This window comes from Aythya fuligula, chromosome Z, assembly GCF_009819795.1.
Source record: "Aythya fuligula isolate bAytFul2 chromosome Z, bAytFul2.pri, whole genome shotgun sequence".
In the NCBI taxonomy this organism is placed as follows: Eukaryota; Metazoa; Chordata; class Aves; order Anseriformes; family Anatidae; genus Aythya; species Aythya fuligula.
This window is the reverse complement of record NC_045593.1, coordinates 54,401,442-54,417,036: the sequence shown is the minus strand read 5'-3', so window position 1 is coordinate 54,417,036 and position 15,595 is coordinate 54,401,442. Positions and strand designations below refer to the sequence as shown.

The window sequence follows — 15,595 nt, the reverse complement described above, 5'->3', positions numbered from 1 at the left end:
CTGCTGACCAATGTCATAGCTAGTCACCATGCAAAGGCAGATCATTGGGCTAAATCCCCCCACTCCTTCCAAACAGTCCTTCCAGTCTTGTGTTATCTGAAAACTTGCACGCTGTTCCATCATCTAGGTCCCTATTAAAGATGTTAGACAGGGCTGACCCTTGCGTGTGCTGCTAGTGGAATGGCCTCCAACAGGGATTCATGCTTATAACCATTAAAGGCTGGCTGTTCAGCCACTTTGCAGCCCACCTGACTTGCCACTTACCTATCCCATGCTTTGTTAGCTTGTCTATGATCAAAGTGTCCTGATCAGATGGTCTGTAGCAGGCACGTATAGCAACATCACCTATGGTTGTCTGCCTGGTCATGCTAACCCATAAGCTTTCAGCTGGCTCATCATCCATCCCAAAGCAGAGCACATGCATTCCTGCTGCTCTGTCACATTAAAGGCATCCCCCCCTCCTTGCCTTCCAAACCTGTTCTTCCTAACGAGCCTGTTTCTATCCATGGCAGCAGTCTAGTAGTGTGAGCTACCCTACTGTGTCCCCATGATCCCAATGAGACTGTGGCCTTGTAATTTTCCTGTTTCCTCCTATTTGTTTTCAATGCTGCATGTATTAGGCACTTCACATTGGCAGACAGTCAAGCTGATTCCCAAGAACAAGTTTGAGTGCTTTCACTGTAATTATTCTCTGTAGACACTTTATTATTCGTGTGATTGGAGTGACCTGCATTAGATGACAGGTCAGTCAGGAGGTGGGGAGGGCCTCCATCCATTGCAGCAGGGGGTTGCACCTGCTAATTAGTGCTTATCACATCCCTCTGGTGCTGCTTTGTGGGCAACGTGTACAGGACTAGTTAATGGTCAAAAGACAAATTTACTGGCTAGACTGGAGAGAAAAAATGTCTTAAACTACATTATCCTTATTCCATTGAGAAGAATAAGCTGGTGCTTCTGTGCAGCATGATCCATGAAATTCAGGTGTTTTTCAGCATAGCTGCTCCCCACCTTCCACCACCTTTAGGGTTCTCCAGTAATGTGTACACATAAAGGGGAGAGAATTTTGGCAAGTTTTATAGGAAATGTGCTGATGTATCCAAAAATTAATGTTTGAAAAGTGATTGAAATAGCAGATTAAGGCACCCAGTGAGAATACCTCCCCAAAGTTCTCAGGGAATGAAGATGATGCAGGTGGTGAAGAACACTAACTGAATGAGGCAGAGCATTGACAAAAATTGAGGGATGATGTTCTTGTCCAGTCCTGTGGTTATATTTCCATAGGAGAGTAAGGATAGCTTTTCTTTTTAAAAAAAAAGTTCTAAAGTTTGAGGGTCTAAACTCACTATTCTTTCTATTTTTCAACCTCTACCTTCATGGGAAGTTTCCATTGGAACTTGTCGTGGCAGGCAGTAGTGAAAACATGACAAAATAAAGTCACTAGTTTATGATAAGGAAGAGTTTCAGGGAATAATATTAATAATAATAATAAACTACCCATACCTTGTGTCATTTCTTTAGAAGAAGCCAGCAGTTCCTTCCATTTTGAAGTAAGTTTTTCTTAATATTTTTATGCTGAAAGTGGTATCCCATGTTTGGAAGTAAGGACCGTTGAGCAGAAATGCCAACATACATAGCAGATTTTTTTTTTTTTTTGGTAATAAAACTGCTGGAAGACGCTGTGAGAAGAAAAGGATACAGAGAGGCAATTACACCTTCAGAAGCTTTTCAGAAATGTAGCGTGTGATAACATATGGCAGAAATTTGAATTATGTGAGCAAGAGCAAGCATTTTACTTACAGATTTGGGTTTTAATAAACAGGTTGTGGTTTAAAAAGCACAACAAAACAGTGAAAGACATAATTCTTTTTATCATAAAGCCTTTATCGTTGAATTTCAGGTTAAAGTGTAATTGAATGGAGTTCTCCAGTGCTAATAACTTTCTTCTAAGAAATACATTCAGCCTATGGTTTAGCCTATATTTATTGTATTATTCCTTAATATTTACTGTTTATTTGAGTTCAGATAGGAAAGTTACTGTTCCCTCTGATTCAAATTGTACAGTAAGATAAGGTAAGTAAAGATTAGAAGCAGAAGTGGGTGTTCAAGTTGTCTGAGCAGGCTGTCTGGCTAAAACCATGTTGCTTATGCTGTTCCAAGCAGATAGAAGTGCCATAGCTGGCTTCCAGATTGCATCTTTTTTGGGTGGATTTTTGCATTTACCACTAATATTGCTCATCTGTTTCTTACTGTCCACTGGTATCCCCAGAAAAGCAAAAGCATATTTCTCTGTTTTATACTACAGTTTAAAATTTTCCTTTCATCTCTCTCTGGAGACTGTTCAGTACCAGGTGTTCCTCTTCTTTTAGTTCTTTCTTTTTCAGTCATTTGGGCCTTGGTAGATATGGAAGATGGTATTTGTTTTCATTTGCCATCTGAGCATTGTGCCCCCCTTAATGAATTATTCATTTATAATATTATACATTGCAGCATGCTGTGTATGTTTTGACACATGCAGAAAGCAAGAGCCATGCTTTTATGTCTCCCTAGTGGAGAGATCTCTTTGTAAACAGACATCTCCTAAAGCAGCTTACTGTACCACTGTTAAAATGAGTAATAATCATGTGTTATACTACATGTTCAGTGGGTTGGTTTTCTTTTCTTCAGAAGAATATTTCTGTCTCTTGGCATCTATGATTTGGAGAGATGATTGCTTAAATAAAGGAAAATTTGCATACAAAATAAGATGGATGTGGTATAAATGAGAGCTGCTGAAAGCAACATCACATGAAGTGATACACCATTGACAACAGGATAAGTATCTTGTGCTCCAAAGAAAAGTCCCAATTACCTGCAGTGCTATTCAGAGACTAGGCAGCAATCAACTGATACGCAGATGCTTTTATAACCTTGAAAGTTATCAAGTGCAAGAGATTCCCCAACTTTGAATATAGGCTGAGGAACTTCATCACTTCAGAATGCTGAGTTCAAGCAAGTCATCTCAAAGTATTGATTATGCTCCAGTCAGTTTTCTGCTGACCTTGTTTAGTGCAGTACTTCTTCAAAATGAAGTGGAAGGTTTTGTAACCACAGCTGTTCCGCTCTCAACCACACATTTTTCATATTTGCTTGGGTGATGCTTTTTCAAACATTACTCCAAGAGATGACAGCATCTTTCCTAGTGACATGGACAAAGGGAGTTCGAGAGCTCTGAGAATGTGGTTGAGTCGTGATTCCCAAAAATGTAGTAGAGGGAAACTTGTCTGCAGCAAGGGCTGTGAATGAACTAGTACAGCTTTTGGAGGAGGGTCTGGAAGCTCTTTTCAAATGTATTTCTAGAAATTCTGGTGGAAAGCTTTTGATTTGAGATGAATCATCCCATTGGCTCAACATGGAGAGAAACCATTACTGTTAATGTAAATTCTGAACCTTCGTAAGGATTTTGAGAACAGAAATTAAATTAACCCAGTGCATTAGGAATGATTCTGAGGTGACTTTTACATGAGGAAAAGGGTGATCATTCTAGATTTGCTTGGTGTTGATGCCCACCTTGTTGCTTTTCTGCTTACATTGCTGGCAAAATGTTTTTTGCAACATTCTACTAGTTATTGTGTAAACACACTGAGATGCCCTAAAGAGAGCTGTTGCTACTATTCTAACCACTGCTGTGTGTTAATGATGTACATGTAGAGTGGCTGGCTTACTGGGTGCTGGACCCTGGATACTTCGGTGATACTTGTATACTTAAAAGAAAAAAAACAGTGAAGTCTGTGGAAATGAGTGCCATACTTAGTTTAGGTTTAATTTTCAGCAATTTTCTTTAAGTTTGTCTGATGATCTGTATAAAGGTGCACATAGCCCAGGACTTCTATCAAGAAAGTGAGGGGGCATTTTCTGTTCCATGTGTTACAGTGAATGCAGTAGTACCTGAGAAAAGTTTTTTATGTGCTATCGGAGTACAAGCATCCAGAGTGGAATTACTTGGAGCTAAACCTGAAATCTTCTATTTCTTCCTCAGTTGATGCCCTTATTGTTGAAATGGGATATGCAGCATTAGCCTGCCAGTCGGTCCAGACTTCTGCTTGTGGACAGTTCCTTATGCTTAGTTATTTACAATCAAAATACTAAATCAAGAGTTGTTACATTGATGACACTGCAGCCTTGAAGTAGCTGAAGATGTTCATGACCAACTGCAATCTTTAAATTAAGATACGGTCCTTAAGAAAGTCCTGATTTTTTTTTTTTTTTTTTTTTTTTTTTTTTTTTTTTTGCTGGGGAGGCACAGATAACTAGTTCTACCTGCTTTCTCACAGAGCTGGGTAAACACTTGGTGAGCAAGTCTGTGAGACACCAGTCTTGGTGACACAAGCCCGTGAGCAAGGCTCACTTGTGTTTGGCAGAGTGCCCCATCCAGAAGATAGATACCAGGCTGCTTTCTCAACTCCAGACTTCAAACAGAAGCAGTTCAAGTGGGTCTCCTTGTTTCCAACTAACAGGTTGGAAATTAGGCATACCAAGACCTTCTGCAAGGAGAGACAGTTATTTAATATAAAAACTGAATGTGAACTTTTCATCTGTAGTTGATCTTGTATGTTCTGGAATCAATTTCTGGCTCAGATTTACCTGCCTCTGAGAGCAGAAGCCATTTGACAGCTATTTAGAAAAAGTCCATTTCAAAACCAGTTAAAACTCTGGATAAGATGTTGCTTTTTCTGTTTCACGCTTCAAGATTTTGTCATCTGTGCTAGAACTGCGCTGTTTTTGAATGGGAGCAATTTGGAGTCATCAGCTTAACTAGTAATTAAAGCTGTTCTTCCAGCTATATGTTTGCGGATGCCATGTCAGAGGAAAAGAAATATGCCATAATCTTCGCCAGTGTCTGTAACAGAATGTGTAAAAATAACAGTTAAAATGTTTCACCAGAGAAATGTTGCTGTTTATGATCTCTCTCCCCTCCTGTGTGTTACATCATGGGTTGCTTGCAGGCATTGGAACATTGTGGGGAAGATATCGTGGGGGAAATGGAATACAGGAGGGATAATGCATCAGGAAAACATGTGGGTACAAAGAATATGCCCTACTATAAGTACTGATACAGTTGCCAGCTTGCAACATATATGACTGCAGAGATACCATGTTAATCTCCAGAAATATTCATGATTTCTTTTAGCTTTTCCCAAAAGATTTCATGCAATCTTACCTCCTTTTTTTTTTTTTTTCTTTTTTTTTCCGAAAAGGAAGGGTTCAGTTCACAACTCTACAATCTTCAAAGGATACAGCAGTAAATCTAATAGTACATGATAGCAAATGCAGCAGTATACTTCTAGAAATTAGAGTACTTCCTGTGAAACTCTAACGGGGCCTACCACGCTGACTCAAGAGCCTTATGTTTATAAAAAGTTTTTCTTCCCTGACTATATTAACTTTTGTTTCATCTGAAATATGGGCCTTTCCTTATATTGTGTTGTCATTTTCCTTTAAAACTGACTAGTTACAGTGCATTCCCTCTCTACTTCTGAGGATACCATTGAAGTTCTGTATGGTAGAGGAGAGATTTTACTTAAGTATATAGTAGAAAACATTAGCTTTTAGGTGATCAAAGAACTGATGGCAGGAGAGTCTTATGAGTTGTGTTTAACAAACAACCAAAGGAAGGTGCCTGTGAGGAAAAAAAGGAGAGAAGAATTTTAGGGAAATAAAGGCATACGGTACAAAAAGTTGGTGTTTTTATTCTGTCCTTACCTTGATTGCCTTGTCAATAGTGCAGAAGATAGGAAAAAACGTTAAGGAAGGGTGTTCACAAAAAGATGTGTCAAAGATTACTGTGAAAAGAGATTTGCAGAACCTGATAGTGTTATAATATTTAGTTATCACTAACCTGATAGTGTTATAATAATTAATTGTGTTCTCAGTAGAAAACACTTAGCTGCATTTAGGCTTTTTGATCGTTCTCATTATATAGAGATAATATATGTTTTTCAGTCTCAAGCTTCCCATTTAGTAGGGGAATATTTGCAATCAGTGTATAGCAGTATGAGTCCACAACATGTGAAAAAGTAATAAGCTTTTGTAACACTTTCAAGTAATGCAAACATACTGCTCCAGCAACAGCTGGTAACTTACAAGAATTTATAGAGGAAGGAAAACTGACAAAATACGTTCCAAGTACAGCAGCTTCTTCAAAAGTATTAGCTACTCATGGCACACAAATGAAGCTGTGCTGTGAACAGGGTGCAAGGGCTTAAAGAAGTGGGTAGTAATGGGATTCTGAACTACTGTGTACTGGCCAAATATAGAACAAAGATGTAGTCATTTAAGCAGCCTCAGCTAGAGATAGGGGCTTAATCACACTAACATATCTTAGTTTCTGGAATCAGTTTTTAACGAATGCTCTTTTTTTTTTTTTTCTTTTCTATTTCAGAGATCCAGCTTACTTTGATGAAAACTGGCTAAACAGGATCAAAACAGAAGTAGGAGATAATTGGAGGCTAAAGGTATTGGACTTATTTGCTTCTCTGCAGACCTGTGTTTCTGTTCTTAATACAATGTTGCATTTAAATATTAGCATATTTCTAGATTAAGACCTTGCTTTATAGTGCACTAAGTTGAATTCAAGACAGTTTTTAATTACACTTGCTTGTTTTTTTGTTATTATAGTCCTGCATTGTTTAGCAAAGAAAACCCATTTTGAGTTTTAAATGGGTTTCAACGATTTAAAAGAAAAATATTAAAATAAACATCATGCTTAAACTACCATTTGAAAAACAAAGAAATGTGAATAAGACATCTTTTGTTTTTAATGCAGTGTGAAATTATGCTTTCATACAGAGAAAAAAAAAGCTCCAACAAACAACTGTGTAATAATAGCAGACTAATAGCCAGTTTATTTAAATAAAAATGGTAAAATGTTGTTTCATTTTACTTTGCCAGCTCTGCACAGCTAGTGAGTTTTAGGAGAGGAAGTGATGTTTTTTCTGTGTTGTTTGTACTCAGCATGTTTTTAACCACAGCCTATTTGCTGGGTCATTTATGTCACTTGGTATTCTAGTACTTTCTCTGCAGATCTTAAAGGCAATAGAATTTATGCTGGTGCAGCCACGGAGCATTTTGGTTTGTAAAACCTGAAGAACACAATTTCATATGCAGATACTAGGGTAGTTTCTGACCAGAGAATGATACATGTACCTTTCTGAATTGCTGTTTCCAGCCTGGTTTCTTTCTGATGATTTTCATTAGATAATATTCCATAAACACATTCTGTTCTGGCTCCCAAAAACTTTTCTAAACACCTGTGGAAGGGCTACAACTATGGAAAAACTCTAGTGTATACCATCGTATCAATGTTGCTGACTGAAGAGGGGGTAGGCACAGTCAAGGGCTACCTGAGGCAAGGACAGAGCGTGTTGATGTTACATATGTTGTCAGCAGATCTGTCAGCACGGTATGTACAAGTCTGAACTGTCTAGAACAGCTTGTCTAATAGTCTTACCAGCAAAATGTGGGAACATTGTTGAGGATATATCAATCGGCTGGTAAAGAAAAGATACGGTTCCTAAAAAATAAAAATAAAAAAAAACCTGCTGGTAGTAGAGCAGTTAATTTAATTTTTTTTTTTTTTTTTTTTCAAAGAAGCTTATGAAATTGCAAATGAACAGCCAGATGCAAGGTTTCTTTTTTCCTTAAAATAATATTGTGGCTTTTTTCCTAAGGAATATTGAAGTCTTGGTTGTTAAATTATAAGAACAACAGTCTGACAACTGCTTATTATAAAAGCATTTTAATTAATTAAAAATGGAGCAGCAACTTCTGTAAGTCGTATGGAGCTTGAGGAATATTTTTTTTTCCTGTCTCCTGCCAGTGTGGCAAATTCTAAGGCTTAACAGGTGTGAATAAAACAGAAAGACTGAGCAATCTAGTAACTTCATTATGTGATTGAAGTCTGGAAAAACATCAACTCAAATTTCAATTTCTCGCTGATGTCATTCCTTTTTATTTTTCACATTTTCATGTAAATAAGAACTAAAGACTGGTGTTTTGTTCTTGTTTAAAAACAAGTGCATATTACAGCTTTTGGTGTATGTTTTTGTATGCCCCTTCCTTTAAAAGTCACAAATGTGGTATTTTTACTCCTACTCTTTAACCATGAAAGTAGCCTTCTACTATGCCAGCTCCAGCTGTTCTTCTTGTGTACATAAACGCCATTAGCAGTTTAGTTGTTCAACTGTTCATCCATCAATCAGTTACTCATAGTCTTGCTCATAGGAGCGTTTTCAATCTGTGCACTTATTTTGGTTTGTCACTGGATTATAAATGTAGGCAACATAGTCATGTGTGTCTCCTTAATATGATTTCCCTTAATATTTTAAGAAGCACCATGAGAAACTATAATTAGGTTAGTTTGGTACCTCACAAGTCATAATAATGAGCTGAAGAAAATTCTTGTTGCTAAACATGGTTGCTCTTTACCTCCAATATCGTGTAGTACAATAGTCACTACTTGTGCAAGCTCTCTGTATTATGAAGCACATAAAGAAACAAGTCTAATAGGGGAAGTAGGCTTAAAACAAAGAAAACGTAATGTGCCTGTAATTCTTTGTGAAACAGTGGTTCAGAGAGATGTATCAGGCCCTCCTAACCACTATTGAGAGAGTTATTCAGAAAATGATGCACTGCATCATTGGATACTGTCCTCTGTGGTATATAAACAAGAATATATGGCTGAGCTTTCATTAATTTTCTTGTGTAGCAGTTCATGAAACTTAGTTTACTTTTGATACCTGCAGAAATACTATCTTATTAAAAGTATTTTTCCCATTGCTGTACCAGTTTAAAACGAAAGTAAAAATTCACACGGGTGTTGTTATACTCTTGGTTTTGGGGCAGGTTGTCTGACATTAGAGATTGAGCAATGAACAGGATAGAAAAAGAGAAATGTTAGAGCTCTGGGGACTTGCAGAGTAGGAAGTGGTCAGCTAGCATTCTGTTTATTAAAACAGACCAGATCTGTTTGCCTACTGTGTTTAATACAGAAACATTTTGTTACTTACTTGGAGTTAAAATTTCTGGGGCACAGCATATATCAGCATGCTTCACAGTCAGTTTTTTCTGTTGTGCAACAAAACCCACTATTTCTCACTCCTGGCCTAACAGCAATTATATGTTAAGGTTTGAGAAAAAATATAAAAGCACAGACATCTATTTCCTGATATAAAAATGAACACTTAAAAATTGTTGGGGTTTAAACTGTGTACACACTAGTGTTTCATGCTGAAGAAGATGACATTCTGAAGGCAAAAGAGCCTTCACTGAAACTGGAAAATGGTGTGGAAAATAAGATTATTGCCAAAATATTGCAGGAATGAAATTCCCTAATCAAGAAACAAGAATAGTTCCATATTGAGTAGTCCAGGAATATCAGTACCAAAAGCTTAAGCAGTTAATCACTTGCTACACACATCATTTATTTTATCCATGTGTGTGTAGCAGCAAGCTGTGTTTGTTCCATTCCTGAATAGCACATTTAAACAGCATGTGCCACTAGATTTTCTCCAACAAGTACTGTTTGAATGCTTTCTGTTTGATGGAATATTGCAGGGTGGACTAATTAATGAAATTAGAGTACAGACTATTTAGTGTTGTAATCCAAGTGAACAAACGTTCTTCGTGAGGATTAATTTTGACTCTAGCAGTAGTACAGTTATGCTCACACTGATTTATTCCAGTACAGGCTGGGTTGACTTAGGAACCTAGTTTTCTGTGTATGGCATCATCCTTCTGCTACTTTGATATTCTTTGCAGAGAAGGGAACACTTATTAATGAAAAACCTTTTAGAGTTTGAGGGTTGTTTTTTTTTTTTTTTTTTTCCCTGATAAAGATAGAAGCCTATCTTGTGAATGTTCTTCTACAAGCAAAAAGTGGAGATCAGGCATTTTTATTAGCCAGCATGTATTTCTGTCAAAAAAGATACTTAGCAGCTGATACATTTAATTCTTTTCTTTTGTATATCCTTAGTTCCTAAGTCAGCAATGTCTCTGAATATAAGTTTAATGCGGGAATACTGTTTGTTCAGAGCCACCTTTTAATGATTTATTTTTTTTTTCCATTTAACTTGAGGATGTGTCTGTATGTGTTCTTCCTGGTATTTCTTTTTGCAGAAGACAGGTTGGAGGGGGATAACTCCAAAGCTAGTAGTACAGCCTCTCTCTAGGCCCCATTTATAATAGTGAAGAGACAGAATGCAGTTCAGAGCAGAAACCTAATGTAATGGGAACTACGCATACACAGTCTTTTTTTTTTTTTTTTTAATTTGTGTACTCTTCTTGGCTGCACTTAAATTAGTCATATACCTGAAGCTGAATGAGTAAGAGTTTTCTCATCACTGCAAGCCTGTCCTAGCAACACTTCCAGAGGTTATAAGGTTGTTAATTATAACCTGTAGGAAGGGAAATAGGTCTATGCATAATTACCCAGGAAAGATACTGTAGAATAACATTTCAACACTGGGGTTCCCGTTTAGACAGCTGAGTACCTGAAATGTACAAGGATAAGTTAATTTACACAGGGTATTCAGTACAAGCAGGATTTCAATCATGCATATGATAAAAGGGTAAATGGAAAAATGAGAAGTGTCTGTTTGACAGCCATTTGACTGGCTGTCAAAATGTTAGAGTGAACAAGTGGTTACATAACCCCTGGTCCCTTTTTGTCAGTCACCACAAGCTGAAGAGCATTTCTGCTGTCCATTACATTAGGCTTTCCTTTTGTTGCTCTGGTATATTCATAAAGAGAGCAATCTAGACAAACTATTCTTACAGACCCTCAATATGGAATTGGTGTTTGAGCTGCAGTTAAATAAAAATAGAGATTTCATATGACGGGTGAGAAAAAAATTCAGAGCAGCCCCAACCCCCCCCCCCCGCGTTAAGGTTTACTGTGCCAGATCATGTGTTGTCTTCAATAACCCAAGCCAAATCATATCTGCTTTCATTCTAGTCCGTTTATCAGGTTAATGCTCTAGAGTAAGGGTCAGTCTAATTACATAGTGTGTGCTAACTATGTAGAATCTTAGAATCAGTATAGAAATATAGAATCATTATATCAATATCGAAAAGACCTTTAATAATATCGTTACAGAAAAGACCTTTAATATCATCTAGACAAACATTTAACCTTGTACTGCCAAGTCCACTACTAAACCATGCTACTAAGATCTACATCTACATGTTTCCTGAAGACCTCCAGGGATGCTGCCTCAACCACCTCCCTGGGCAGCCTATCCCAATGCCACACAGCCCTTTCAGTAAAGAAATTTCTTTCAGTGAAGAAATTTCTCCTAATATCCAACCTAAACATCCTCTGGTGCAATTTGAGGCCATTTACCCTTGTCACTTGGTGCTTGGGAGAAGAGCCAGATCCCAATGTTGATACAACATCCTTTAAGGTAATTGTAGAGAGCAATGAGGTCTCCCCTGAGCCTTTTCTCCACATGAAACACCCCCAGCTCCCTCTGCCGCTCCTCGTAGGACTTGTTCTCCAGGCCCCTCACCAGCTTCGTCGCCCTTCTCTGCACCCGCTCAAGCACCTCGATGTCCTTCTTGTAGCGAGGGGCCCAAAACTGAACACAGTACTCGAGGTGCGGCCTCACCAGAGCTGAGTACAGGGGGACGATCACCTCCCTAGCCCTGCTGGTCACGCTGTTCCTGATACAAGCCAGGATGCCGTTGGCCTTCTTGGCCACCTGAGCACACTGCTGGCTCATATTCAGCCGACTATCCACCATCACTCCCAGGTCCTTCTCTGCCTGGCAGCTTTCCAACCATTCCTCTCCCAGCCTGTAGCTCTGCTTGGGGTTATTGCGCCCCAGGTGCAGGACCCGGCACTTGGCCTTGTTGAGCTTCATGCAGTTGGCCTCAGCCCATCGGTCCAGCCTATCCAGATCCTCCTGCAGAGCCTTCCTACCCTCAAGCAGATCAAAACTCATGTCTAACTTGGTGCAAACTTACTGAGGGTGCACTTGATCCCCTCATCCACATCATTGATAAAGATATTGAAAAGAAATGACCCCAGTACCGAGCCCTGGGGGATGCCACTAGTGACTGGCCTCCAACTGGATTTAACTCCGTTCACCGCAACTCTGAAGAAGGGGAATGATGGATGGAAAAGATACTGAAAATGAATTGAGATGATGTTGAAAATGAATAGAGATTCATCTAGAAACAATCAATTGTGAGTTGTAAGTGCTTTAGCAGTGTAATAAAGTGTAGTTGTTACTATTTTTTTAGTAGGTTTCATGTCTTTTCCAAGTGGTTATGGATGTGCAGAAAGGATTATGAAAGGGGTTGGGAGGGTAGTATATGTGCTCTGTATAGAAAAGGAAGAGGTCAGGTTGCTGGTGCAACCAAATAGGGATCCCATGTGCTCATGGGCTTATCTCCAAAGGATTATAGAGCACTTTCTAGTCATGATCCACATTGGAAATTGTATCTGTTGTGTTCTGCCATTGCATGACTTAATGGTCTTTGTGAACTGGTTGTAGTGTTGTTTTTTTTTTTTCCATGTGCTTAAGAAAAAGACAAAAACATCTGATAAACCATCACCTGCTGTGGTTTAGAATTCTATATGTAATCAGTTGTCTTTAACAATTTCCTGTGCTTTTCTCTGTTACATCTGTTGTTCATTTTCATTCATCTCTATTTGAAGTCTTCCTTGTAAGAGTTTATGCTATGACCTGGAAAATGGTAATGGGTCCTCTGAGCTGAATCTCAAAACAGACAACATTTGTGGTAATTTCCCATGATGATTCTCTGCCACTGGCAGTAGAACCATCTAAGTGTATTCACTGCACACTAGTGAAAGAGAACTCCCCTAGTAATAGTGAAGGTCGTTGTTAAGTTTAAGGCAGTCTATAAATATGCTGCTTTAGCTTTATAATTGTCTGATTGTGCTCTGAATACAAAGATGGTGCAGTTAACTCCTGAAGGCAAGTTATCCCAGTACTGCTGATTGACAATGGTTGATAAAAAAAAAAAAAAAAAAGTAGGACCTCAAAGACAAGATTATTTCAGTTTATTTGCTGTTTTCTTTTTCTGAAGATGCTGTCCTATATGGTATTTTTCTTGACAGATTTTGATCAATACTGATTTTGTTCCAGCATCTCAGCTCTAAGTTCTATGAAAGTTACGTGGAGGAAGATAACTCTTTGTTTTTAAGGGATTTTAATTCAAACAATGCTCACAAGGAAAGGGGAAAAAACAGGTATTTTCTAGGCTAGTACATTCTATTTTGTTTCTCATTTCTGGGATTATGTTCAAGTTCAAGGTTCCTCACAATGTTCTCATCGGTAAACTGGACTTAAATTCTACAGCATGGCCCTTGGGTTTCTGCAGCAGATGCAGGTAAATTACAAGCTGGAAGATTTTAATGAATCAATTATGAAAATTACATTCCAATCAGTGCAGTATTTGTTATGGTGATTTGATATAAAAATCAAATGATTTATATTCCTTTAAAATCTTAAATCTGTTGCAGACTTCGGTTATGATCATTCATAGCCCTTGAAAGATGGTGGTGATTGCTTTTGGGCGGACAGCTAGGATGTTATTGTAGATTTTAGAGATGCATTAAGTGTTAACATCTGTAGCCTGTTCCTTTGTTGAGTTTCCTCCAGAAAAAGAACTGCATTTTTCTTTCATCACTTCATTTTGTCTGCTGACTGTTGGAGTGTTGAGTCTGTCATTGGGCTTCAATCATGCCTCCAAACTGCTTTCTGCAATGTTTTCTTAGGCCTTTTGGAAGGTAGGTAGATTCTGTCCACTGCCAGAAGTTCCTTATTGGATATTTTCAGAATAATAAAAAAATACATGTACATACGTAACTGGCAGTTTTAAGGCGGCTGGGATTTGAGAGTTTTGTTTTGATTTTTTTTTTTTTTTCCCCTCCCTCCATTATAGTGTCATGATTTGCCACTTTGGCTACTATTGTCAGCAACATCAGTTTACAAATCCTAGTTTGAATCCTAATTCTTACCCTACTTGTGTCTAAGATAAGACGAATAGAACTGGGAAGTGATTACTCAGTTCTCTAACCATCCTCTCATTTCTGCTTAGTCTTTATAGAACCCGTTTATGGACTTCCTGTCATAGGAGACAAACGCACTGCTTCTGTTATCTAAATTTCTTGCTTATGTAGATTGTTGGGATTCTATATCAGTTGGTGGGAATCCGTCACAGTTATTTTCAAAAAAGATGTCTTTTCTAAGCGTCACCTATGAGATCCATTGGCCATTTTATTTATTTTTTGCACAGTTTCTATCTTAGAGACTTGTTCTAAGTCGTGGGTAGTATGGTTTGTGTTTTTTGTTGTTGTTTTGTTTTGCCAGAAAGGGAGCTGAAGAGCTGTGGTACAGATCCTGTACAGCAGGAGACGCGTAGCTGATGTCATTGATTATAAAAGTGGAACAAAAACTATCTTTGGCACGGAAGGCATTGCTAAGAAATGCAAATTTTGCCTTGACACTGTAAAACAGACATTTGATTGTGAAGAACTGGGTTAGGGGGGGATCAAACAAAAATGGAAAAACAGGAGGATTAATTAGTGAGAATGCTAATAAGTTAGCCTTAAATAGGTTTGGTATAAAGGATGATATCAAGCAGTAGCTGGTTTTGGTTTGGAAGAAAAGGTTTACTTCTACAAACTGTAAATCACTAGCATACTTTATGACAAGAAGGAAGAAAAAGAATGTTTCGACTTACAGATAAAAACACGTATATATACATATATATAATATATATACACTAAAATTCCTAAATATATATATATATATATATATATATATATATATATAATGTATATATACACACACACTAAGATAAACTTGATGCTTTAGAGTCTGATCTAGAGGCCATCTGAGAACATGTGCTGATCTTCATAAACTTAAATGGGTTATGTGAATTCATAAAGACATGAGATCAGGTCTAGCAGTCTGATCACAAGGTACTGTTGTATACTTTCCATAATTCTAATTTAAACTATTTAAACAGAAATTCTCATCATGCAAATTGATGCAACTGTATGATTCTTTAATGTGATTCTTCTGTGATTGCCTGCTTTATGATCATGTTTTTGAAATTTATTCTTTGCATTTATTGTATTTCCTTCCTCTTCTTGTCAAATAGGTAAGCAACCTGAAGAAAATCTTAAAAGGGATACTGGATTACAACCATGAGGTATGAATATTTTAAAGTAATCTACATTTATGTTCTTTTTGTAAATATCTTAGTTAACCTATTTAATGGAAGTTATATTCTACTGATTCATTGACTTCTGAATTTTCTTCAAAAATGTTTGACTCAGGGTGTTTCATGACCTGTTTTCTGGTGTTAGCCTGCTCTAAAACTTCTTACCTGCATTATCAAACACTCTAAGAGCTTTTAGAGGAATATGACATGCAAATCCTGTCATACAAGCAGATGTCTTTGCTGACTATGTTCTGATGATGGCCTTAAACAGTACCTCTGTTCAGCATTTCTCTTCTGTTCCAACTAAAAACTGCATCTTTTTTTTTCCCCCCTTTTCTTTGAAGAGAGTAAGGAAAGAGAA

The 15,595-nt window shown here is 37.7% G+C and overlaps 1 protein-coding gene across 4 annotated transcripts in view; it reads left to right on the top strand.

The window, feature by feature from the left end:
• The window catches only part of HOOK3 (hook microtubule tethering protein 3), an 87,077-nt gene that overhangs the window by 16,876 nt on the left and 54,606 nt on the right, over window positions 1–15,595 (top strand). For all 4 annotated transcript variants that reach the window (XM_032206724.1, XM_032206722.1, XM_032206721.1 and 1 more), the window contains exons 3-4: window positions 6,419–6,491; window positions 15,172–15,222. In XM_032206724.1, the coding sequence (XP_032062615.1) occupies window positions 6,419–6,491; window positions 15,172–15,222 (124 nt within the window). The remainder of the gene's footprint in view (window positions 1–6,418; window positions 6,492–15,171; window positions 15,223–15,595) is intronic.